Source organism: Lissotriton vulgaris, chromosome 5 (genome assembly GCF_964263255.1).
Source record: "Lissotriton vulgaris chromosome 5, aLisVul1.2, whole genome shotgun sequence".
Lineage (NCBI taxonomy): Eukaryota > Metazoa > Chordata > Amphibia > Caudata > Salamandridae > Lissotriton > Lissotriton vulgaris.
Genome location: NC_141693.1, coordinates 316,935,946 through 316,962,565, shown reverse-complemented (window position 1 = coordinate 316,962,565; position 26,620 = coordinate 316,935,946). Strand labels below are relative to the sequence as shown.

The 26,620-nt window shown below is 41.3% G+C and overlaps 1 protein-coding gene and 1 pseudogene across 2 annotated transcripts in view; one reads left to right on the top strand and one right to left on the bottom strand.

Moving 5' to 3' along the window:
• Positions 1-26,620, top strand: part of MMEL1 (membrane metalloendopeptidase like 1) — a 1,016,153-nt gene that overhangs the window by 823,469 nt on the left and 166,064 nt on the right. For both annotated transcript variants that reach the window (XM_086921554.1, XM_086921553.1), the window contains exons 8-13: positions 6,183-6,248; positions 16,277-16,411; positions 17,593-17,682; positions 19,854-19,990; positions 20,496-20,589; positions 25,247-25,375. In XM_086921554.1, the coding sequence (XP_086777680.1) occupies positions 6,183-6,248; positions 16,277-16,411; positions 17,593-17,682; positions 19,854-19,990; positions 20,496-20,589; positions 25,247-25,375 (651 nt within the window). The remainder of the gene's footprint in view (positions 1-6,182; positions 6,249-16,276; positions 16,412-17,592; positions 17,683-19,853; positions 19,991-20,495; positions 20,590-25,246; positions 25,376-26,620) is intronic.
• On the bottom strand, positions 11,320-11,620 carry LOC147710809 (protein PET100 homolog, mitochondrial pseudogene; annotated as a pseudogene).

The following is a 26,620-nucleotide window of genomic DNA, read 5'->3' as shown; positions in this document are numbered from 1 at the left end:
AGGGAATATCAAAGCGGGGTGAATGGCAGTTTTAATGTTAAAAATGTGCCAAAAGGTGAGACCAGAAGCGAAAGAGTGTACTCCTGTCAATGTTGATAGATGAAGTTAGAGAACAGAGTGGGATGCAGGGTGAATATAGCTAAGGGCAAAGAGAGGGTGAGGTATGACAGGATAAGTGTGTTGAACTAGGGAACAGTGGTTGCAGGATCTGAGGGTGCTGTGAGGACAAAGGAAGGTTACAGACATACATACATGTCAATAGCCAACATTATTTTTTGGCTTGGGTTTTTATCAGAGGAAATGGTTATGGCTAATTTTTCCAAAGGGAGTGTTTCCTCTGGGAGTTATCATGGAGATTGCCAGTGGTTTCAATGAAGTTGTTGGCTCTAGCAGGGGTGGAGTGTGTGAAAGAAGCCACAAGAATTGATAGTCGAAGAGAGACCTATAATTAAGGGCTAGTGGACGATCTAGCTGTGACGATTACTTGAGAAGGACACAGTATGAAGCCTTCAGAATATGTCAAGGACAAAAGCAATCTAGGGCATGGGTGCGTAGGAGAGGAGAAAGGTTGGCTTTGTAGCAGAGATGCCGCTGTGAGGCATTATGAGGAGGGGACGACTGGGTTGGAGGTTTGATTTATAGTTGCTTCTCCTTTTTGCCAGATCATGCAGGGTTTCTCCCAATTCCTCAGATACAATTAAAGGTGGAATCTTGGACCCAATAGACTTTAATGACAGTGGAGTGCAGCTTCTGAGGTTGTTGGGCCAAATCCGACAGCAGAGGTAAAATTAGGGTATGTTGAGGTAAGCCTGGCTAGGGTTAAAGCACATGACAGAAGTTCTGTAAGGTTTAAATGAGGCAGTGCATTAAAGAAAAGATTAGGGACAGGAGTATATGATTGTTTGTAAGGCAAAGGGTGCGCTAGTCCAGTGTTTCACAAACTTTCAGGTCGCAAGTCGATTTTTGGTGGCTTGCGTAAGTTCAAGCAATCAATACAGATACCTTTACATTGGGTATTTATATGGTCACATTTGCTGCTTTTCAAAAACGGAGGTGAGATGTCAGGATAGTCTTCTGACAAATTTCTACTTATGTTTTTTACATGGAGATCGGTGTTTACAAACTACTCCCACTTTGCAGTCAGAGAAAGAAAATTAAAGTCAATTATGGAACAATCTGGGTGAGGGACAGGAAGTTAAAAGGAAAGGCTGTAGAATATAATTTTGTGTAACAGGAAAGCAAAAATTAAGCACATTTGTTATAATTCGGAATTGTAATAAAAACTGAGATTTTATAGGACCAATACAAATCAAGACACTTTACTTGGAGATGCACATAGAATAATTTTTCACTGGAACTCGATTTCCACACATCATCATATGTGTACAATCAAATTTTATCAGTAAGACTGTATGTCTGTACAAATTTAGGGGCCATTTGATTGGAAAGTGTGCTGTCTGTATGTAAATAACTGTGTGCTACCAGCCAATGCTTTAGTTACACGAAAAGTTCACCCGCCTCGTATCCATTAAATTGAGCAAACGCCAAAGTTTATTTTTATAAAAACTGGGGGCCTTATATATGAGGCCTCGCGTCACTTTTACACCGTTGGTGCGTCACTTTGTGTGACGCACCAGCTGTGTAAAAAATGTGCCATGTTGCATCATATTTACAAAGTCACGTCGCCACTTCTAGGACGCAAATGCGTCAATATCTTGGCGTAAGACTGACGCAGGCACATTTAACATGGGACTTGCCCATGTGTAATGATCCATTGCAGGAGTTGCGTCACTTTTGTGACACACTCCAGCATTGCGTAATTTTTTGCCTTCAGATACGTCAGAAATACTGACGTATCTGTAACTTCTTGCGCGATGATGCGTCATACTGTAAATATGGCGCATCATTAGTGCCGCAGGGAGGGCACATTGAAAAGTGACACATCGCTGTCTTTTTGCAACGATGCGTCACTTTTCATAAATGAGGCCCCCGGTCATCTTTATTAAATGTTTCGGAAGCATTGTATCATTTGGGGTTATTACCTCCTAAAGCTAAGGATTACCATGGTTAGATTATTGGGTAAGGGATGGGGTGTTGGGTAAGGGTGTGTGTGTGTGTGTGTGTGTGTGTGTGTGTGTGTGTGTGTGTGTGTGCGCGTTTGTGTGTGGGGTGCTATGAGGGAAAAAAGTTAAAAGAAGTTAGGACAATTAGCTGGTCAACAAATGATTATTACGCGGACTTTGAGCAATGTAAATAGATGTGTAGTTTTCCGCGAGGCAGGTTTTATGGTTGAATAGGGTGTTAGTTGTTCTCTTGTATTATGGAGGCCTTTAGTTTACTCTATTTGTGCCAGGGTATCGCTTGTTAGTGGAGGCCCGTTTCATTCAAGCAGACTTCTCTACAATATTGCATTGTTTTTCGTGATTGTGCTATCCTTCCTCATGGCAATGGGTGGGCAAGGGAGTGGAGCATGTGGGTCTCTGAGGGCAGAAGAGATGGTGAGAAATGTCAGGAGGAAGGAAAGGCAGAACAGGGGCAACAATTAGAGAAAATTACCTCAGTCTCAGTTGTGCTTAGTAGCATTCTAGTGAACATCTTAAAAATATACACAGCCAAGATGAGCTGCTCAATACCACAGATTTTGCAGTGTGAGTGACACAGGCACTGTAAGAAAAGACTGCATCAATCTAGACATGAGCTATTGTTCCCAATGGTGCACCAGCCATGACCTCCAGGGACGCTACACGGTGACCTGATGACCTGTGACCCATGCTTTAGTGGCCTGGAAAGGCCAACTGGAATCAAATTACGTAATGAATAGATTTCCAATGGCTAAATGAGGACAGGAGCAAACAAGGGCAAACAAAAGCAAAGGGGATGGCAGAATAAATCAAGGAAGATAAATGGAGGATCTCTAGCGTAAAATGGATAGCAGGGCAAATTTCATTAGAGCAGGCTGTTTCTTTTACTTATTTTGAAAGAGTAGGGCATCGGTTTCAACGGTGATGGGTTTCAACCGTAATGTAAATGTTTCTGTCCACTTTCTCACCTTTCATTAGCGCATTATAGACATTCTTATCCACAGCTGCGGCCTATGGAGGTAAGGGCAGTGGTGGTGGGGTGGGATTTCGACCGACGACGACAAGGGAAAATGTATTATTTATTTAATTTACCCTCTTGGTCGTATGTCAAATCCCCCCCAACCTGGCCTCACCACTCTTACCTGCACAGGCCATGGCTACCTTATTCAATGATGTTAGTGTACTGCATTTCCCCTGTTTGAAGCATGGGGAGGGGAAAGGATGTGGCCTAACAGCTAGAGTGGTTGACCTCGAAGCTAGGGAACTGGGTTCGAGTCTCGGCAGGAACGCTCAACATCATGTGATTCTGGGCAAATCACTCATCTTACCGTGCCAACCGAAAATTAATGTGTACATCTGTAATGTAACTGGTGCTCATGTAAAGCGCTCTGATACCTTCCAAGTCGAGTTCACGCTAAATAAAAATCTAAAAAAAAGGATGAAAATGGTGAAAGACCTAATTAGCTTTCAGCTGAAGTCTTACATAATCTTTTCAATCCAGGAGAAAACAACTTTGAAATAAAATGAGCATCACTAATGGCAATAAAGTTAGGGGTTTATTTATGAGCCCTTGCGTCACTTTTTGTGAAGCACCAGCAGTGTAAAAATTGCTCCTTGTTGCGCCATATTTACAAAGTGACGCATCTAGGTAGATGTGTCACTTTATTATACCTGCGCCAGGTGTAATGTATGCAGGTGGGTGCGTTCTGACGCAAGCAAGGGTCATAGAAGTGACGCAGTGAGATCTATCAGATTTCACTGCGCCACTTCTATGGCACAAATGCGCCAATATCTTACGCCTGCCTCAGGCGTAAGACTGACGTAGGAACATTTAACATGAACTTGCCCATGTTGAATGACTCATTGCTGGAGTTGCGTCACTTTTGTGACACACTCCAGCAATGCGGCACTTTTGCGCCTACAGATACGTTAGAAATACTGATGTATATGTAACTCCTTGCGACATGATGCGTCATACAATAAATATGACGCATCCTTCATGTCGTTATGAGAGTGCAAAAAGAAGTGAGGCATTGCTGCTTTCACGCAGCGATGCGTCACTTCTCATAAAAGAGGCCCTCAGTGTTCTGCCACATAATCATTTGAAAAATATTGTTTAAAGTTTTAGAGAAATCGTGATTCTAAGTGTAATTTGTGGAAAAGATATGAAATCAGGGAGCTAATTCAAGCTGTGGAAAATTGCCTGTGCAAATGCCTTTTCTTTAAGCATGTTTGTAACAAATGGTGAATTGTTGATTAATGATAGATTTATAATATAATCCCTTTCGTGTAATAACAACCTGGCATCTATTTGACCCGACGATTAGCGGAAATAAGCTGCTTAGCTTCAAGGAGCTACAATAGTGATATGGTCGACCTGAAGAGTGTTTAAGTATGCCCACCTTTATAATGCAGAATTCTTAATGTTGATAGCTTTTTTGAGCACCAACTCCATCTCAGCATATTATTTGTCTCTTGGAAATTCTGTTTAGGGAAACTTACAGCTATCGGGACAAGAGATCTATATGCACTTCCCCATATGTCTTTTCTGATAACATGTGTTACATTAAGCCATCTAATATAGTCTTAGGGCCCGCCTAAAGTGTGCTCTACAGCCCATTAAAGGCCCACTCCAGCTTTAAAGGCCCGAGCCGAACGCCGTTAAAGCCCACTACAGAAGGCTCTAAGGCTATTAGAACATTTCAACCCTAGAGGGCAGAATGTTCTAATTTGTAACTGAAAGGCCTCATGGAGCCCAAGGGGTTGAAATCCCCTGGGCTCCGTGAGGCCTTTGATCACAGCAGCTGCTGTGAACAAACATTGGAATGTTGATGCTCCGGTCAACATCTTTGTGTCTCCTGGTGCAATAATCCAGATTTCATTTATATGTTCTACGATTGCCCAGAAATTTAATAGGCAGTATTACTTTACCCAGATAGGACAGATATCACGTGTGGAATCAATGGCGATATAATAGTTTCAAGGCAAGTCAATCCCTTTGTGGTTAACTGTATTGTGATTGCACGTCGTATGGTCTCAAAGAGTTAGATTGATAAAAAAAAAGCATCATCTGCATTTTGGCTCCAGGAAGTGATTAGTTGTTTGTTATTAAAGAAAACGATACCACGGCTAAGAGGCACTCAGTTAGCCTTTTTGTTAAAATTGTCACCTATGCTACATTACTTGGGTGGAAGGATCTAAGCCATCTGGTTGAGGATTATTTGGCTCTAGTGATGTATTTTGTTTCTCTTTTTATTTTATATTATTTATTTAGTTTTCACATTTAGAATATATGATACGATGCATAATGCTTATTACATGTATTTACTTTTTTATCACCTTAGTATATATGACCTTGCTGAAACCTCAATCAAAATAAAGGGGTGGTTGCTGTTATTTAGGATCTTAGCTGCCAATCCTCTGTCAAATTAGGAAGCTATTTAAAGACAATATTTTCTAAAACCCTCAATAAGATAGCTAAATAGTTTAACGTACCTACTACCACCCAACAGCTCCATGTACCTTTATGTGTTGGGTTCTCATTAATGCGTATACTCTATCAGTATAATAGGTATGTGCCTTATCGATGTTCAGAGTAGCTCAGTGAAGTAATGGAGACATGTGCTTGTGACTACTGTTCGGAATTCTTACTGCTTCAAAAAGTAAATGGAAATCTGACACTTCTTTTGTTGTGCAAAGTAGCTGAGTGGTTTGTAGTGGCAGGTTCTTTCTAATGCCAATTGGTCCTATGATGGTCTTCATGGCCTTAACGAATGAAAATGACATATTGTAGAATAAAATAAGTGAAAAAGGAATGTTTGTAAGCTGGAAGTCATAGCTACAACCCAAACAGATCTACTCAGCCTCCCATTCTGGAATACTTGGTTGAATTTAAATGAGTACCATTGACTTTCATGATAGTAACGTTTAAAATCCCATTCAGTATAGGTTCCTGTGTTTGTAGGGCTAAATAGGCGCTCATTATTGTTATTCGATATTGTATGAAATGTTGACGCTACTCTTGCTGGCTGCTAAGACGTGAAATTATCATTACTCAAAGTAATCTTAAGACCAATTGACATGTCTTGCTTTGTCCTTTAGATTGACCAGCCGGTCTTGGGAATGCCTTCCAGGGATTACTATTTTAATGGAGGAAATTATCAAAGGGTAAGTAAATATTGTAGGTTACTTTAATATAGCAATGGTGTAAAAAGGAGACCCATGGTCTCTAATTAGTTATGCAATTTTTATGCAGAACAACACTTTCTTTCTCCATTTATTTTTAGGTGTATGTCAGTGAAATGGTGGTGATGTTTACTAATTAGCCATAACAGGAGCATTCAGAACTCCTGTAGGACAACCACTCAATAGACCAGGACAGCCCTATTTTCTCATTATTTGAGACATCAACGTATCCGTCCATCATGTGCCTGTTTTCAGAAGACATAGAAATGCCTTAAATGTATAATCAGACCGAACCAGCTGGAAAATCTATGCACTTTACATGTTGTTAAGCTTTGTAGACAAGATATCAACTAAATACAATTTCCTGCTTATTTTGGTTTAACCCATCCCACGCAGGTGACAGAACCGCTCCGTTACGCCTCTCGGGTGGGCTGTGCTGGTGACGGAACCGTTCAGTCACCGCCCGCTCGCCGCGCCTGCGTGGCGCGTTCTTTTGAGCGGGCGGGGCCGTGACGGAACCATGCCGGCACAAGCACAGCTCACCCGAGGGGCGTGACGGAGCGGTTCCATCACCAGCGTCGGACCGCCATGCGGCCCCCCCGCCCCTTAGCGCTGTGGCGGAATTGCCGCCGCAGCGAAAGGGTTAATTGGGGACATTATTATTTCGCTGTGAGGTAAAACGTGTCTACCAACCCAGGAAAACAACTTTGCTTGGGTGAAGGTGAATGTCAAAAAAGGCAATGTTGTAACTTTTTGAAAAGGAAAATATTCATCATTATCCGGGTGAAAGTATAAGGTGAATGCCCATTAACGTCCACAGCTTTTCATCTGTCCCTCCAGCGATATGCATCCATAACTAATTACCAGACTTTAACAGACCCCATTTCTGATCATCCTTACCCATTGTTGAGGGCCATGTGCACCAAAGTGGTTCCTATCTTTCCTCCACATTGCACAACATCTAACACAGGCGAAGGTTCCCAGATGATGTTACAAACACCCTATCAGATGGAGAAAGAACAAAGCAAACTATTCCTGAGAATTGAAGTTCTACTGGGGCATTTGCTGCAGCGATTGGCCCTGTAAATAAGTATGTAAATAAGTAAAACGACAGAATGTTGATATCAGATGGCCACTGGATTGGGGGATTGATTATGGTGCAGTAATTTTACTTGGCAAATAGGAGCTCGATCTGCCAATACATGATGTAGATGAATGAAATGAAATGAAATGAAAGCAGGATTTGTATAGCGCATGGCTGCCCGAGAGCGTCCCAGCGCTGAGATTGCATATACAGCTGAGGGGAGGAAGAGGGGGGGGACAGAGGGTAAAAGAAGGGAGAGGAGTTTATTGTGGGAAGAGGTGCGTTTTGAGTAGTTTTCGGAACTTCATGTAGTTGGGTTCGGCCCGGAGCTGAGTTGGAAGCGCGTTCCAAAGAGTAGCGGCTGTGACCGAGAAGCGGCGTCCTCCAGTGCGGGCTTTCTTTACTCTGTGGACCGTAGCCAGGTTCCTTTGAGAGGAGCGGAGGGGCCTATTGGGTTTGTAGGGGTAGATCATGGTCTTAAGCATTGGTGGCCCAAGGTTTTGCAGGGCCCTATGGGTGGTGCATAGGGCCTTGAATATGACTCTTTCTCGAATCGGCAGCCAATGGAGTGCCTTTAGTGCTGGTTTGGCAGAGAGTCTCCGGGGTGTTCCTGTCAGATGCTTATTCCACTGATGCATCTATAGACAGCTGAGTTCCTATCATTAAACAAATATATATAGGCAGCTGTGGGGAGAGAAAGACACAAATTATAGCATTCTGGTGCTCACAAGGGTCCATCAGGTGGCTGAGTCTGTCAAGCATTGAGACTGATGTCGGCGATTAACAGGGTGAAGAGTGAAGACACAGACTGATATTTTAAGCTATATGAAGGACAGGAGGCATCAGCGAATGGGATGAAGCAAGTATAGGCAGCATTGGATAGGTCACAATGGGCCACATATATGAACATACGGAATAGCGATTACCTAATTGCGATTTTCTGGGAAACGCATTCAGGTAATTGCTATTCCAAATGTATGAAACATAGAGTTTTAAACGTGCCCCGTCCAAATACCAAGTCGCAAACCCATTTTGCGATTCATAAAATAGGGTTTTATACATGGGAAAAGCCATTTTTTGCATTCGCAAACGGGCTGATTCTGTGAACCGGAATGTTTGCAAACACAAAATAGCTACATACACTACAGCTACATACACCTATGTGCCATAATGAAAATATGGATGGTGGTGCAATGAGTCCAGAATATAGATCATGTAAATGTAAATGTATTGCGATTTATATAGCGCACGTATCACCCGAAAGCATCAAGGTGCTTGCCTTGGGAACCCGTCCTGGTATTCCCCTGTGAGATAACCCCAGCAGGGTATCCACAAGGTGAAAGCCAGGCATCCTGCCGCGAGGGGCCATAGTGGAGATTAAGCAAGCTATTGCCCAGAGTCGCAGAGTGTGAACCCGTGAGTCGAGTAGGCACCGGAACGAGAATTATCGAGTCCGTGGAATTTTTGAGCCCAAGACCCACCGAGGTGGGGAATTGAACCCTGGTCCAGGACCGATCTCAGCTTCCAGGTCTGCCGCCTCTAACCCCTGAGCCACACTTCTCCATCCTTTCTATTTGCATGCAGCTGAAGATGCTTCTGCCTCCGGTGTTCAGGTTGAAACAACTGCAAGCTTCACCCCTTTGCTTAGCATTCACCATTGTAGCTGTTTCTGTACATCTGCCTCTTATATGCCTGATTTGGTGAAAGGACAGAGCCCTCCTAAATGGGTGTGGACTAAAACTCAACAACTGGAGGGCTCTTGGAAGTTCCAGACAATGTTCTTCAAAAGTCCGGGGTGGCAGAACCCATTTGAAGCCACTGGGCACAGATCTTTCTTCCCTTGACCATGAGGAATGAATCATTTTAGCAATGATGTCCCATGGCCTGCCCTACTATAGCCACTGATAACTGAGCACACAGTACACACCTTGAGCACTTGACTTTCAGGATAGGGAGGTGACCATTCCAGCGCTTACTCATGCAAGTCACTAGTGGTGAGGTTGTAAGTGCCTCTGTTGCACAGAAGTGGTCATAATTTCTGGTGAGGTTGAGGCACAATAAAAACCCACCACACAAACACAGGTGAAGAGTCCACTCACATGTTAACTGGTAAAGTCTCAGGAGTCTGTCTGGAGAATAGAACTGTCACCGGAGTGTACACTCTGGGGTCCCCAGTCACATGGTGCTGGGTGTAAAATGGTCACTTGGGGTGCCTTCCAGTGCAAGTGTGGGTTCCAGAGTTCTGTCCTTCTGTTATACTGCTTTGCCACCCAGGGATTGTTGACTCCCCATGCTCTGTTCGGAAAACCATTGTAAAAGAAAACAAAAGACCCACAAATGTCCAACATGTTTAAAGCAAAATAGCCAGAGAGCAATACAAATGATGCAAGCCAATGCTATTTCTACGGACCAGAGCTTCACTGTTATGTACCCCAACCTAGACCTAAGTAGCAAAATGACCTTGCAACTACATTTGTCCTAGCTTGCTCTGCATAACAGTTCTAGCACTGACCTTTTATCAAGTTGTGTGCTGAATAAATGTCGATTGGTTTCCTTGAAACTAGCCTCATTTTTTATGCATGAGGATTCCTAGAAAAGTCCCCTGCACATGATTTACATAACAGGATTAGCATACTCAGTATAAAAGTCATAGTCATTTTCATCCAAGGGCGACAAAACTACTTTACATAGTTGCAAGTATTAATTTAGGCTCATTTACATAATCGTACTCACAACATATCGATTGTGGCTATCTTTGTGGTATAAAAGAACCCTACCTTCATTAGATTAGTAGAGGAGACGCTTCCACTTTGACACAAGACACTGAGGTCCCCGCCTGCTGAAGCTTTAACATGCAATGGCCTGACATCCGTTCCTGGGTGTCCAACTCAATACCAAGATGGGGTCCTTCATTCTCTCCAATCAGGTAATGGGGTTGGCTCTTTCCTAGGGGATTCTTAGCTTTACACCCACATACATGCTAGGTGCACTTAGGTAGGGTCTGCATCATAGGAGTATGCTTGATTACTGTCATGTTTATATGCCTGCATATATTCACTGTTTTAGCACCATGGTAGCATTCTACCTCCTATTTACTGTGCTGGTGCCTGTAATCTTTTACATTTGCTTCTGTCTAATAATTGTCACAGCAAATATGTTTTATACTAGAATGGCACTGATTCAATAAATGCTTATTGAAAATGCCCCCACTGTTTATTCTGTGTATCTCCCTGAGACTGAGTGAGCACGATTAACTGGGCGAAAAGTACTGTACTGCTTCCACCATCCCTGAAGGAACAAGGGTTGTCATGTTTGATGGTTGTCTGAAACTATTCACCCCTTGATAAAGTTAGGGGGCTTATGGTGGCACTGTGAGCTAGCTGGTCTAAAGGCTAACTTATCCTTTAAGGGTGTCCGGAATCAGTCTAGACACCAATCCCTTAGTTTATGTTACCTATAAATGCGCAGATCCTATCTACTTTTAGGAACTACACAACATTGCGACGCCAACGTTGGTTTGGTTCTGATTAATTGTTTCATGAAACGTTAGCATTCAAACAGTTTCTATTCATGTATAAATAATTTCATTTTGAGGTCACATAAACATTCAAAGGATCTCCAGAGACAGCAGATATTGTCTCAACAGTGTGCTGCCACTACCCCTTCAAAAACTGCCCGAAAATTGTTTAAAACTTGTGACAAAGAGTTTTTGAGAATGCATCTGGACTCAGTATCAAGGAGAATCAGAGTTCATTACAGTAACCCATTCATTTTTCACATTGTAAGAATTTGCACAACGTCTGCGCACAACGTCCCTTCTTAAGAGGGCTTCCCATCCTAGCTGGAGACTTCCTAACATGCCTGCCCCACTATAAATATTTTAAACATGTAAAGAAGCAATAGTGTCAGGATTGGGAGAAATGAAACCTTCAAATCTACCCTACCGTAACCTCATTTCGTTCATTGGTTTCATCTGAAAGAGAAATATATTGAGTAAACGTGATGCCACCGCTCCTTCTTCAGCTGCCTCATCCGCAGGTCATCCCCTTTTAGTCTCATCAGCTTCCAGTTCTTTACGCTGTTCATGAAGCCTTTCTGGATAGGTCTCCCTCTTTCGTTTCACTGCATACTCTTCACGGTACTCAGCTTGGTTTGAATTCCAGAACATGGTGACTGGGGACGATAGGTAAAGCATCATCCAGAAATCCTCTATCTTAACCCCCCTCTTGCAGCAGCTGACAGTGCTAGGACCTACAGGGAATGAATCCATTTGATACACTGTCTCTCAATGCAAGTAAAAACGATTGGGAACATGTGACAAGTAGACATTTGTAAATAGCTACTAATGAGAAGATGACAGAAAGTTCTTGTTTGTGTGAGGGAATTTGAGAGGTCCTTGAGGGAGAAATACAAGCAATAATAACAAGAGATGACTCTTATTTTGGAGTCGATTTGAAAACGAGGCTATACTTCACTAGCACAGTTCAATAAAATGTGCATTATACAGCAAGGAGTTACACAAGCATAGCACATTTAAAATGCAAGCAAATATGCAAAATGTTAGTGGGATTCATTCTTGTTTGAAATTACATTTGCAAATGATTAATAAAATCCAACAGCACATGTTAAAGGATGCATGAGCATTTCAATTATAAATATATATCTATTAGGGGCATACAGCCCGATTCATGAAACAGAATTGCGCTCGCTAAGGGCCAGATTCTGAGAATCTAGCCCTTTGCGAGTACAAATATTGCATTTGGGATTCATCATCCCAAATGCAAAATTCGCTATTTAAGAACTCGCAAATTTGCGAGGAATAGCATTTAAGGAATCTCTATTAGAGATTCCTTAAATGCTATTCTTGAAACATTTAAAAATTGCGAATTCGCAATTTTGAACCGCTATTTACCACGAGGTCAAACCTTGTGGTAAATAGCGAAAACTTAGAAAAATGCATTTAAATGGACATGTGGGTGTGTAACATCTGTGTGAATTTACACAGGGTACTGTAAAGAAATTAAGGAGTACTTACAGTATCGCCTCGACACCCACGAGTGGGGTTACACTCACAATATTGTTTATGAAATTGTGTATGCTCCATTCCAGGCGATACTGTCAGTACTCCTTAATTTCTTTACAGTACCCTGCTTTGCTCTCTTCCTTTGCCTGAAAAGCACCCCTTTCACTTTACTCCTATTCTTTCTTTTTCCTTTTTAGTACGGCACAGGCTTGTGTCACGCTATTGTTCTACATTGTATATTTGACATTGTTTGTTGGAAATAAATTCCTTACCCGGCTGGGTTAGGAAACCACATTGTATAGTATTCCATTGTGTTCCTATACTTTATTGTATTGATTCTAAATGAGCTAAGTACCTTTGTTTCCTATAACGTAGTTATACCCATGGTCCTTAGCTATCATATGGGTTCCCCTTGTTTCTAAAAAACGCTTGTACCTTGAAATGAATCATTGTCATGCCAGTTCCTTTCAAAGTGCAAAAGGTTTGGTGGATACCCACCAGACGTTTTGACAGCTATCCACCAAACTTTAAAACATTTTTTTCAGAACAGATTCCCAAAGAGGGAATTTGGGTATACACCTGTTACAACGCAACTTTTACAACTACCTACTATTACAACGCAACTTTTACAACGTATACCATTACAACGCATTGCGCTGGGGGGCGCTCTAGGAGAGGGAATAAGTATAATTTACTATCCAACACCTTCCCTAGTGTCCACGGGGACTGGAGTTAGAATAGTAAATTATACTTACCACTATCCAGCACCTCAAAGCGCTATGCGTTGTAATGGTATGCGTTGTAATGGTCGCGTTGTAATAGTAGGTAGTTGTAATGGTATGCGTTGTAACATGGTACATCCGGGAATTTGTTCACAAAACTCAAACACAATAATTACCACTTGGGAGTTATCTCCAGGTTCTGGGGTGGTCATTGTTTGTTTTTAGATCTAGTGTTGAGAGACAGAAAATAGGACTCCACACCATCCATCATAAATAGAGCGGGAGTTGTAATGCCCTTCCTCTGATGGACCTATACTCTGTCGAGCCATCAGAGGAAGATTTCCATTGACCCAACCACCAAGAGCTCCATTGACAGAAAGCTCAGGGTCTGCCCATCTCTAAATGAGGTGGACAGACCGAGAGTTTGGCAGGCAGGATACTCCTTGCTTTTGCCATAAAGTAGCCTAGATGCCAAACTCCAACGCAGGCCCTAAGTAACAGAGAAGTACAGATACCAATTGAACTAGAAGGGTTCAGGGAAGCTGTAGAAGGTAGAGCATCAGTGGGGGCGTTTTGCGAATTTTAAAGTATGGTAGGTGGCCTAGAGGTGGTTCTTATGTCTTCTGGTATTTGGTTCCAGAGTTTAAGAGCTAGGCACGAGAAGGCCTAAATGACAGATTTACTTTTCTAGCTGCAAGAATTTGTCAACTTAGTGTTTCTTTCCCTCTTATGTCTCTTTGTTCAGTTGATATTTAAAGTACGAAGAAAGCCCTCTGTAAATGGCTTTGCAAGTTATACGGTTACTTTTGAAGGTGATGCATGCTTCTAATGAGAGCTAAGCGAGTTGTTTACAAATTGGTGTAACATGTACATGTTCTGATTTCCAAATGCTACCAAAGTAGCTGAAATGTTCAGCGTTGCTTTGTGAGGTGAGGCGTTTCCACCGTCAATATGATAAAGAACTAGTGATTGTACTGGGGATCAGAGGTCTTCTGGCAGAATAGAGTTTTCTTAAGACGGAGTAGGGATGTTGCTGCTCTTGTAGATAAGATTAGATTCCGAGAGATGTTAAGTGAGAGCCCAAGAGGCTTGGCTACTTGTGGGACACTGAGTGTTATATCTGAGACGGTTAATTCAATCATCTTTGTACTGATGGGGAAGGATTATTTGAGTATTAGTTCAGTCTTGATCAGGCTTCGTTGCCCAACTGATTATCTGTTGAAGAGATTTTTTAGGTGCTGATGAGTGAGGGTTTATATACCCTAGGGTAGATTTTGATATGGTAGGCGTAGGCATAATATTATGTTTTCCACTAGTAACATTTCTGACAGGGGCTCTAAGTGGAGGGTAAAAAAGTAGGCGGAGGGGGACCATCCTTGTGGCACAAGGATGTTTAGATAATTAGTTTATGATTTGAATGCAGCAAGTTAATTTAATTGAGTTCTGGTAATCAGGATAAAGTGGGACCAATTAAGGACAAATCTTCCAATGCTTATTCTGGAACACGTGAAAATATTTCCCCTTGTTTGCCCTTGCTGCAAATAGCTGTTGGCTTTCCACACAAAGTATAGCTGGCTACTTTAGCAGATTTGGATTTGCTTTGATCTGCCCCAGTAACACCCTGTTAGTGCTAAGCAGTTTTGAGTTGTGAAAAGTGAACCTTTCTTGCAGAAAAATAGAGTTTGTGCTGAATAGCAAAAACAATGCATTGCTTTGCATCGCACTAGCATTAGTGTAGAGCCTTAGTAAGTCTGGGCCATAGTCAGTGGTGGCTCCTCGCTAAGGTGAAGGAGCGTCACCCCACTGTTTAGAAGCAGTGAAAGAAAGGAATAATAAAATGATAATAACTTAATGTTATTAACATTTTATTTGTTCCTGCTGTGGCATCTTGCCTGGGCAGGACAGGTCGTCTCTGCTCACAGAGCAGGGCAGGGGAGGAGTGGTGAGCACACTGTAAGTGCACATGATGCTTTGGCCAGCCATTTCGGGACGGCCAAAGCGTCATGCACACTTAGCATGTTCTCCACCCGGACTGTATTACAGACTGGGTGGAGAACATGCCCAGGTCCCAATTACCTGGTTGAGCAGCAAACTACAACGCTCAGACCAATCACAACGTTGCATTGCAGATGTTGTGATTAGCTCAGGAGAGACTGGGTGCTTCCAGCTTCCTGTTTGTCCCGGACGCAGAAGAGAGATGACGTGGGAGAGATGCAGCAATAAGTTACGTTTTTTTTCCTTTTCTTACACCCCTCTTACAACCCCAACCCGCCCGCCACCCTGATCCATGCCGTCTGCCGCTGGCCATAGTGTCTTTTAGCATGCACTTTATTTGGAGAGCATGTATACTCAAACACTTTTACATTAATTATTCACAGTTCTATATCATGATCATTTGGCTAATTTTGCTCACCTGGGCCAAATATCAAACCTGCACCGAATCGTTGATGTTTACTTATGGTTAGGAATGGCTCAATGTATGTTAGGAATTGAAAAACCTTGCTCCCAATTAATCAAAATTGGTGGACATCTCAATTCATAATCTTCACTTACACTAGAGGAAATCAGTCATTGAAACACACACTAGGACAGAATTTTGTGTGTATTCTCAAACAGTCCCAAATCGTAATTTAGTATCCATAACCATGCTTTTAGGCTGGATAAGTTACCCAAACACCCCTATCTTTTTTAAGGGGGCTAAGAGAAGGTATTTCTCTTCATCAGAAATATTTCCAAAATGAGAACAAATATCTGTGGCATTGTGCATTTTTCCTATCCCTAACCAGGCAAATTGCCCAGATTAGAGTACATAGCCATACACCTAGAAATCTATGCTTTTCTTAAATTTCAGTGCATACAAGGTTCGTTTTTTGTGAATCCAAAAATAACATGAAAATCTAAGAATACTGTAGGCCAATGCCTGAGATTGGTACTAACATTTAGTGACTCTCTCTCCAACCATCTTAATCTGTGCAATTTATTTGAATTTTACCATCTAATTGAAATCTCAAAATTGTGCTTATATAATGTAGTTTTTGCTGTTACTCTTTCAAGCCACAATGGTAATAATGCACTGGTATTTTTCATTATGCAATGATTTCTGTTTACACATCACTTGCCTCCTTTGTGCCTTGACCCATTTCTGAATGGTAACATGTGAGTGCTTTGTCTCTTTTGGAAGGTTAGAGAAGCCTATCTGCAGTTCATGATCACTATCGCCAAGATGATTCGAGAGGACCTGAATTTGACCAAAGATGACAACTTCGTCCAAGAGGAAATGACACGGATCATGGAGCTGGAAACATTCATTGCTAATGTTAGTTTTTTCTATGAAATGTGTTGTTTCTGGAAGAGATCTGGGTGCATGTGGATGCAGGGCACAGCAGACAGGAAATGTTAGATCATTTTGCTTACTTCCTCAAACAAATCGTCTACATTTGATCTTGTATTCAAGGATCCTCTCCCATAGATGATATTTTCATGAAATTCTGGGGGGCATATTACCAAGGGCCATTATCGCCGCATTAGCAGGACTTTTTCCCGCTAATGCGGCGATAATTTCATCGCCCTATTACCAAGCTGTCGCTAACACCAGTTAGCGACAGCTTGTAGGTGATAGAGGGCATTTAGGGGCCCACTTTGCATGTCAGCGATAATTATCGCTAATGACATGCAAAGTGGGCGTGCCAAGATGTTAGCAACTGAAAACAGTCGCTAACATCGCTATCTCCATTTACCAACTTTTGGAAATATTTGCGCTAAGCACGAATATCTCCAAAGGCTAACGCCTGCCCTGAGCAGTTCTTAGCCATGTTATCCAATGGTAGGTGGATAACATGGCTAAGAGCATTAGCTCGGTAATGCATGAATATCGCTGACTTTTCAGCGATATTCATGCATTTCGGCCGATTTTTATCGCTTAGGAGATAAACCTTGATAACAGCAAGGCTCCTAAGCAATAAAAATAGGCTAAGCACGGCGATAAAATTATTGCCGCTAACCAAGCATAGTGATAATTATCGCTTATGCTTGGTAATATGCCCCTGGGTCCTTCCGGGAAATTCTTATAGCACGATTTCCACATTTTTAGAGGGCAGGAAGTAGAGTTGCAAGACCACCTATAAAAGTAAAAATATATCTGTAATATCTAATCATGGGGACTCAATGTTTATTGTTTCACATTTTTCTCACTGCCAAAAATGTTATAAGATGCACACTGTTTCACATTTTACTCTCTTTAAAATATTTAGTTTGGCGTATTTGTCACAAATAATGTGATCACGTGGCTATTCAACTTGTTACATTCAGGAAGCAGTATTTCAAGTTCCCTTTAATTATGCTTGCTTATGCCTAAGCATCACAAATAGGAAAGTTGTTTAATTTATTGACTTACTTTTCAATGTTTAGGGGCAACATATTTGATAGAATAACAGGCACCCCTGCCCACTGTCAAGTGTCAATGTCATGTGTAAACTGTAATGTTTTTAACTTCCCCAGGCGACTGCTCCCCCAGAAGAAAGGCATGAGGTCACGCTGTTGTACAACAAAATGACCCTCTCCGAACTGCAAGAGAAGTTTCCCCTAAATGTAAGTTGTGTCTTTGGGGCATCAGGCCTTCTGGAAGTAAACTATACAATTGATATGAGTTGAATTGAATTGAATGGAATTGACTTGAAGGGCACTTACAAAGGGCGCTATTGGCCGAAACAGAGCTGGGAATTCACTGGGGTTTACTGATTTGGATTCTATCAAAACACGTCGTTCCATATGTAGTAGTCATCTACCCAGGCTTCCGCCATGAGCAGCTCGTGAGATTCTAGGAGCTTTCCAGCTACCTCTAAGTAGTGCGCCTGTGTGTAACCCAGCATACTAAATTACAAGCTTTTGCTTGGTTGAATTAATATATGTTCTCCAAGACTGAAAGTTGTGTATCTCAGACGTGAAAGTGTATTTTCAGAACTCATAAGCTGATGTTCTATGAAAAATGGTCAAATTTCTAAAATGTATTTGAAACTTTTATATGAATGAGAAAACGTGGTGTGGGTGAGACTTATAATAATAATATTAGTTTAGTGCCTGGGGAATTGCAGTTATGGCTATGTTTTACCCATGTAAAAGTAACCGAAATTGCCAAAGCCTTGTTTATGTTACTGCTGGCAGCACTCCTGATGCAGTGAGGTTGTCCCTGAGGGTAATCTTGCATAGGACGGCCACTAAGTTTATCTTGTCTGATGTTGTCGCTCTTACAACAGGAATACTAGTAACTCTGGATGATTTTCATTGAATAAAAGCAGCTATTACAGAAAAGGTTGGAGATGTGTGACGTAAACCAGACTTCATCACCTTGCCCTTCCAGTGAGGATTTTGTCAATCATTTACTCTCTCTGGTTCTGGTATTCACTGACATTGGAACGAAGGTCCAAAGCTTTTTGGACCGCATTACGAGTCTGCAATTCCCATTTAATGGATGTCTGTTGATGTTCTGATTTCAACTATTCTACTTTTTTGTTTTCTTGTTTTCTGTAAATTATACCACAGTTGTCAGTCCCATTTATGAGTTGGTAAGAATCACATTTTGCCGAGCTTTAGTGTCTATATGTTGGTGGCTTTAAAATGTTTGTAAAATATACCCTTGTTTAAGCAGAGAAAGCAAACACAAGACTCTCCCACAAGCTGATATTTGCCAAAACGCAGACAAAGTGCACCGACCACATGACATGAATTAATCACAGTTTCTATTTTAAAAGATGAATATAATCATGTAATCAACATATTATGACCTCATATGTAATAGGCTCATTTTCACTGACATCATTTGTGCTTATGTTACTTAAAAATATTTTGGGGAGACCTTCAAGGTTTTAAGAATCATGCTTATACATTAAGAAGCAGTGTTTCCTATCATGACGGTGTAATACATGAAGGTGGATATAAAGCTAGGGAATCAAAGAGGCATACATTCTTATAAAGCTTTATTTCATAACACTAGCCAGAGTAACAGCCTTAACACACAGTTCAAAAGTCAAGATGACTGCACTATTATAGCCTTCGAGCCCACCGTAGTGGGATCTGCCGTCCATTAAAGGCCCACTCCAGTGTTAAAGGCCCGAGCCAAAGGTGAGGGCCTTTAACAATGGACTGGGCCTTCAATGGCTTGTAAAGCCTGCTGTGGAGGGCTCTAAGGCTGGTAGAACATTCTGCCACTAGAGAGCAGAATGTTCTAATTTGTAAAACAAAGGTCTCACTTAGCCTGAGGGGGTGAAATTCCCTTGGGCTCTGTGAAGCAATAGCTGTGAACAAACATTGGAATGTTCATGCTCCAGGCTTCTAAAGGCCATCAGAAGCCCAGAGCACTAAATTGTCTTCAATGGAGCGCCTCCCATTCCAGTGTTCTAATTCGATAGAGGTGACATAGAGAAAATGTCACTGCCAATATCAAGAAAGTAGGGCTGTGTTTACATTTGAAATAAATACACTGAAAATGTATGCAATCATTTAGAAAAACAGTTTTTTGGACTGCCACTTCTTATCATCTATTGTCTTACAAGAGAACTCACCAACAATTTCTACCAACTGACTCTTGAGATAAATAGTACATTCATGAATGCTCGTTGTCATCGCCCCAAGTCTATGACAGTGTAGCAGTGGTTGGCACCATCTCTTTTAGCAAGCTTGGATTTGAAGTAAAAAATTGATCTATTTCTAGGCATCTAAGAATGATTGCAATGACATTACGCAAATCTCATTTTCCACTCCAGGACTTCAACTGGACACTATTTGTGCAAGGAGTTATGTCTTCAGTCAACATCCAGGTTCAGGCCGAAGAGGAAGTGGTTGTCTATGGAGTACCCTACCTGCAGCAACTCAAAGCTATTCTTGCCAACTACTCTGCAAGGTACATTGATGACAAAGCTTGTTGCAATGCTAAGTATCAGACTGAAACTCTTCTTGAGTGTTTAGCATATAACTTATAATCTAATATATAGCATACTAAGATGAGACCTGAATGCCTCAGTGTTAGATATTCTCTTTATTCCATTATGTATAGTTTCTGCTCTTCCTGTGGCAGAGACTGGTGTAGAAATGGTGTTAGCTTTGATATTTGAGCTAACGAAATAAATACTCATTTTTCACCGAGGGTCATTAGTTCAAAGATTTTATACGTTGACTGTTACCAGAGAGACACGTGATGCATGGAACTGAGTCAGGGTCAGGTTTATATTGTCTGTATTCATAAATCTAACATTAAGGTAATGAGATATTTCAAATGCATTTAAAAAATGGTTTATGTATACTGTTAGGTGTTAATTGAAGCAGAGTGTGCCATTTGATGGGTGGAAATTGGGCCACAAATATTTTCCCCTAAAGAGTGTAAATTGTTGTCTTTTTGTTAAATGCAGCACGCTCCAGAACTACCTCGTTTGGCGACTGGTACTAGACCGGGTTAGTAGCCTGAGCCGAAGGTTTAAAGATGCCCGAGCCAACTATCGAAAGGTAATCAATAACAACAATGTGCAAAATGTGCATGTTCTGCCCTTGACCTTACCTAAAGAAGCAGTATAATTGTATTTCCCATCACAGTAGGTCATCTCTAGCAATTCCAGAATCTCTAGCAGGCATGATTGTCATAGTTAGGCACAAACAACAATTCTGGGAAATAACAAGATGGGGCTCAGTTTGCTCACTCTGAGAGACTTTAATACAGAAGTGTGGGTGACCTAGTCCCATCTCAGGCTACACCCGGGACAGCCCCCAGTCTTTGGTTCCCACAGCCTAGCTTTGGGGGTTTAGCTCTCATTAGTACAACAGGTTATCTGGCATCAGGGCCTTGTGGTACCACGTTAAACCACAATGATCTACCATATGCCCTGGATGCTTCATCCTCACCAGATAATATAGGCATCTCTATTTGGCTTTTTTTTTCTTTTCTGAGTTTTTATATAGTGAGAACGTGACACAAAGGTATCAGGTATCAGAGCACTTTATATGAGCACTAGTTCCATTACACAAGGACACATTCATTTTTGTTAGGCACGGGGAGATTAAGTGATTTGCCCAGAATCACAGGATGTTGAGGGTCATTGCCGAAACTTGAACCTGGCTCCCCAGATTTGAGTTCAACCACCCTAGCCGTTAGGCCACATCCTCTCCTTGGCTTTTTTCACTGTTGGTTTTTATTTGTTCGCTTCGGGTTGCAAAGATCTTTCTGTATGATATGACTGACCATAAGTAGATCAAGAATAGTGCTTACCACAGGAAGTAGACAAACTGATTGATAAATGCTGTTGAAGGCCATCCAAGTAAACTTTGCGTATGTCCCAGACAGAGATTTGACTGGCATGTCTCCGAGGTGGATGATCTTTGTGATAAACAGGATTTGACCAAGGAGAGTTTGACCTTCTAAGTCATTCAAGCTGAGGTTGTCAGAACAGAACAGGGGATGACTTTGAGTTTGACTAGGGAATTTTCCATACACCAATATGGCGGAATGTAGACCCTGTGCAATGCAGGGGTAACAACTCTTTCAAATGTAGAGAGAACTTATCTACGCTAGGGATAAATTGTCTGACAGAATTTCCAGCATTGTTTTTTATTGCTGGCTGCAAATTTGGACACCCACCACAGTGGGCTACATTGTAACTGTCTGCATTTGTTCACTGCAACATGTAGATTGGGCATGTATTGATTTAGTTACAGCACCATTTCAAATACTGACTTCATTGAACTGATCAAATCAGACATTTTGCTGGACCTGTCCTTCAGGACCGGATGCATGCACTGACCTTGTGTCTGGTTGAGTTAACCCAGACCTTAGTTATGTCAGATAAGTATCTCAGTGAGTATCTCTGTCACCTGGAGGGCACTAATGTGGAGTGATATTTCCCTATACCTTACATAGGGAGAGTTCCACCCCAACTGTGGAGTCTCCCTATGATAAATTGTAGGGAAAAGTAACTTTATTTAATTTAAAAAATGGTAAACATATTTTAATGCTAAGTAGCGATGCATATTAATGTTATGTTTTTAGTTACAATGTAGAGCAAAATAAAGAAAATGCTTTAAATCTTTAGTTAATGTAAAAATGTTAAATGAAATGATATAGATTTTTCTGAAATTCATGTTTAAAAATAAATTTGCACATAAAGTACAATAATTACTTTTTATTATGCATTTATAATTATTAAATGTGATGCATAGAACGAATGAAAATGAATTGAATTATATTTTAATAAAAATTAATTTTACCTTGAAATATAAATTCAAAAATGTTTGTTAAAAGTTGTTATAATTAAATAATAAAAAAATTAAGGAACTTTCAACATTAATTTATATTAATTTATATTTATAACTATTTTAAGTAATTGAATTTCATTTAACATTATTATCATCGTTAGTCCCTACCTCCTTTATTTTCTAGTGGAGGGTATTGTAGCACCAGAGGTTTGGCAATGTGTGATACGGGCTTACTCCAGCTCTGAACTGGAGCAATTTACTGCTGTTTGTGTCCCTGTTTGGCTGTAGAAAGTTTATAAGTGCAGTTTGTGAGTAGCAATGGCTTTTCTATTTTCTGGGTGGGTTCAAGTCCTTCTTAAGTCCCTTCTGGCCCTACCTAAACCACTTTTCACTGTTCCTTAACCCCTTCTCCCCCCAAGTAGTACGTTTTTTCCTTTTTTCAGTCACTCCCCCTCGTCCCTCTCAACTTTACTACTAAGAGGGCGATTACATTCTCACTAGGAAGGTCTCCAGAAGGGTTCCTAAATGATCAAATTCGATTTGGAGCCTATGTCTCCAACCAAATCTTCCCCCATTCCAAACGACCAAGTATGATGTGAAAATCTCATCTGCATCGACCGAATCGTTTCCAAACCCGATCCTGTCAGTCTGACGCGTTTGCAGCCGAATCGTGCCACACAATGGAGCCAGCTTCTGAACGAGCAAGTACGATGCACGATTCGGACAGCCTTTTTTGCTATGGGAGCCAGTGTACACATTCGGTATACAGGCACCCATAGAGTTCAATGGAAGTTCTAGCGAACCGAATCCGTCATCTTACGGGTGCATCGGAATCGGTCGCTAGGACTAGTGGAGCGCAATTCGCTAGAAAAGCCCTCTGGAACCGAGTCATACCGAGGGCTTTCCTAGCAAGATCGTAATCATTCCCTAAGTAGTAAACTTATATGTGTGAGTAGCTTTTCATATAAAAGATAGGAAAGGTGGAGGTGGAGATTTACACATGTAGGTTTGTGTAAAGCATCTTGCAGAACTTTAGGACTATTATTGTAGTACTAATAAACATACCACAAAATGCAATTTGGTGTTTTCCCACCTTTAAACAAAGCAGGTGAACAGTTACTTTGGCAGACAGAGCATCTAACACTTTTTTGCAGATGCCCCACATCCACTACACATTAAATTACTCCCTTAGTGCTTCCATGGTTTTAGAGAAGGACAGTCTAGAAGATTGATACACTCCTGGAGATGCAAAAGAAGACAACACTTTCTAATCCCTTTTGGGAATAAATTGACTGTAATTGGATTACCAAGAAGCAGAGATGTAGGAAGGCATCCTAAAGTAGAAGACAAATTATTACCAAATGATTTGCTTCTAGAGCCACCAACATGGACACATTGAAGATATCTCTGTACGCCCAGAGAATGATAATGGGTGTCTGGAAGAGATTCTACTTGTGAAGACTCTGGGCCAAATTACACGCCTGTCGGTCATTGACCGCCAGACACACGGTGGTGCCGCGGTGACAGTCCTGTGGCCACCGTATTCTGAGATGGCCATTCGGATGCCACTGCTGTGCCGGCTGGGCCAGGGAACTGCCTTTCCCTGGTGGTGGTGGTGCAGCGGACAGGGGTATACAATATGAAAGACGGGACGGCTGCTGTCCACTGAACATGTTTTGAGTTTCCCCATGGCAAGCCTTTTCATGGCGGTGAGCCCGCTTAGAAAAAGCTGGTGGTGGGGAAACAAAGTTGGTGCAGCACCGCCAAAATCATAACCAGGCTCTTAAGTTTGGATCTGGATAGACCTGTCACGAAATGGTTTGAGAGGTCTTGGCAACACTTCAGCCACCAAAGCATAGCCTGGCCATTATAAGTTCTTCTGCCACCACAGAAAGAGCACTTTCAGTGAAATTGCACATTACCTGTAGGCCAGCCATTCTATGGCGCAATGGAGGGCTGGTAAACTTTTATTCACCAAAGGCAAACTGCAAAAGGGTGGGGCTATGATTTTTAAAAGAACAAAATTAATGTCTTTGATGCACTGGGAGTTTTGTCTCAGCAACATAGGGGAAATTGATAGTTTTTTCATGTCTTGAACCAGGAGACTTGCCTGTGTGTTCTGGGCAAGAAAAAACAGAGTGAATATGGTGTCACATGTATGGTACCAAAATACGGACCACTATATATTATAGCAAAAATATTGATATCCAACTCACCGACTTGGTAAGTATATAAAGGGTTTGTTACACTAAACTTCTCATATGTGTACCGTGACAGTATATATATTAAAGGCACAGAGATGTGGAGTTAAGATTAGTAAATATATACTTACTCCCTCAACATGTTTGGTGTTGATACTTTTGCAATAATATTTGAGTTGTAAATTACTTTGTGGTTGGTATTGTGACATGTAGCTGGCTTTCCGAAGTTCTTCCCCATTTATGTTGCTTCTTTCAAAACCATGTAAGTATGCTGTTTAATACCAGTAGTTACCCCATCAAAGAGTGTTTGTAGCAGCAGTACTAGGGGTGATTTCGCAATCAGCAACACAGTGACTCCCCACTTCTAAATGAGTAATGGAACTGAGAGGGTTTCAGATTAGGCAAGGGCCAACTTTTGTCAAATACCCCACTATAACCCTCCTCTAAAAGGCCCACTTAAGCACACAAACAGACAGGTCTAGGTGAATATGAGAGGCCATGAGCTTAGAACCATTCTTCTCCCAAGATGAATAAACTTGGGGATTCTTAGTTACTTGATATAAAATAAATGTTTTTGTGAAATGAAGAAATGAAGAAAAGCATTGTGAGCAGGCTTTCTTTTGCTTCCTAGATATCTTACCATCCACTCCTAAACCCTAGTTGAATTAAAGAGATGCTCACTGTCTACAACTAAATAGAAACTAATTTTTTCATAGGCTCTATATGGAACCACCTTGGAGGAAGCTCGGTGGAGGGAGTGTGTGAGTTACGTCAACAGCAACATGGAGAATGCTGTGGGTGCATTGTACGTGAGGGAGACATTTGCTGGTGAGAGCAAAAGGATGGTATGTAACTCACTTTCTAATATATCCTCTGTGAAATGTTGTATTTTGTTTTATTGAAGATATGCCTATTTCCTAGTAGAATATACAATAATTTATACATAGTATCAACTAAATATATTTGAGCACTGAGCATAAACTCTAAACATAAGGAGGTTATGCTCAAAGAACTTAACATTTTAGGCACTGAAATGTAATCTTAAAGTATTCATAAAATTCAAAATGTACAACTGTATAAGTTAAAATGATTTTGCTGCTATGAAATTAGCGCACTATTTTATGTGTGCAGAATATTTGCATACATATAAGCTAATCTAAATGTATTTTTGCGTACATGTTGTCTTTTTTAATGCTTTGGATGTATTGGTCCAAGGTCTTTGGTGATGTGGATACAAATACAAGTCATAAATAAAAAAAGTATATATTTTTTTCAAAATGTCACACACCCATCAATTACACATAACGATTGTTAGTAATATCACTTTCAGAAATACCAGTTGCAGTACCAGGAACCCCCACAAAAGAAGAGCTTAATAATGTCCGATGTAATGAGTTACAACCTGGCCTTCAGAAGACAGATGGTTAAGTTATGGAAGAAAGCTTCCAGGAACTTGGAAGTCAGCCAGTCATGAAGGAGTGGTATGACAACAATTCTACCACTGTGGAGTTTAAACCTGGTCAGAAAGTGTGGGTGATGGAGCTGGTAGAGCCCAATGCCCTCCAGCATCTCTATAATAGACACTATGATGCAATATAAATAAAGGATGAGGCCACATACCTGGTGAGCCTTTCAACCCTAGGCAACCACACAGTATGCTTCATGTAAATCTCCACAAACTACAATTTCTGACTCACCATGGTGTTCATGACAGATGGAGAAGAGGAAGAGGAGAGTGAACCTATCCCTGACATCTTGGACTCCAAGGAGAAGGATGGGTCTGTGGAAGGATTACTCTCCCACTCTAACTCCTGAACAAGAGAGAGACTGCTACCAAGTTTTAGGGCAGTACTCCTGTATTTTCCCCCTTATCCCTGGGACTACCCACCTGTGTACCCATGATATAGTCTTACAGGTTGTCAGATAAGGTGAGATTCAGTATTAAGGATGAAGTATCCAAAATGCTGGAGTCTGGGGTGATAGAACCCTCCTGTAGCTCCAGTCCAGTTCTGTGGTTCTGGTACCAAAAGCTGCTCCTGCGGGCATCACACCTGAACTGAGATTCTGTGTGGATTACAGGGCCCTAAACT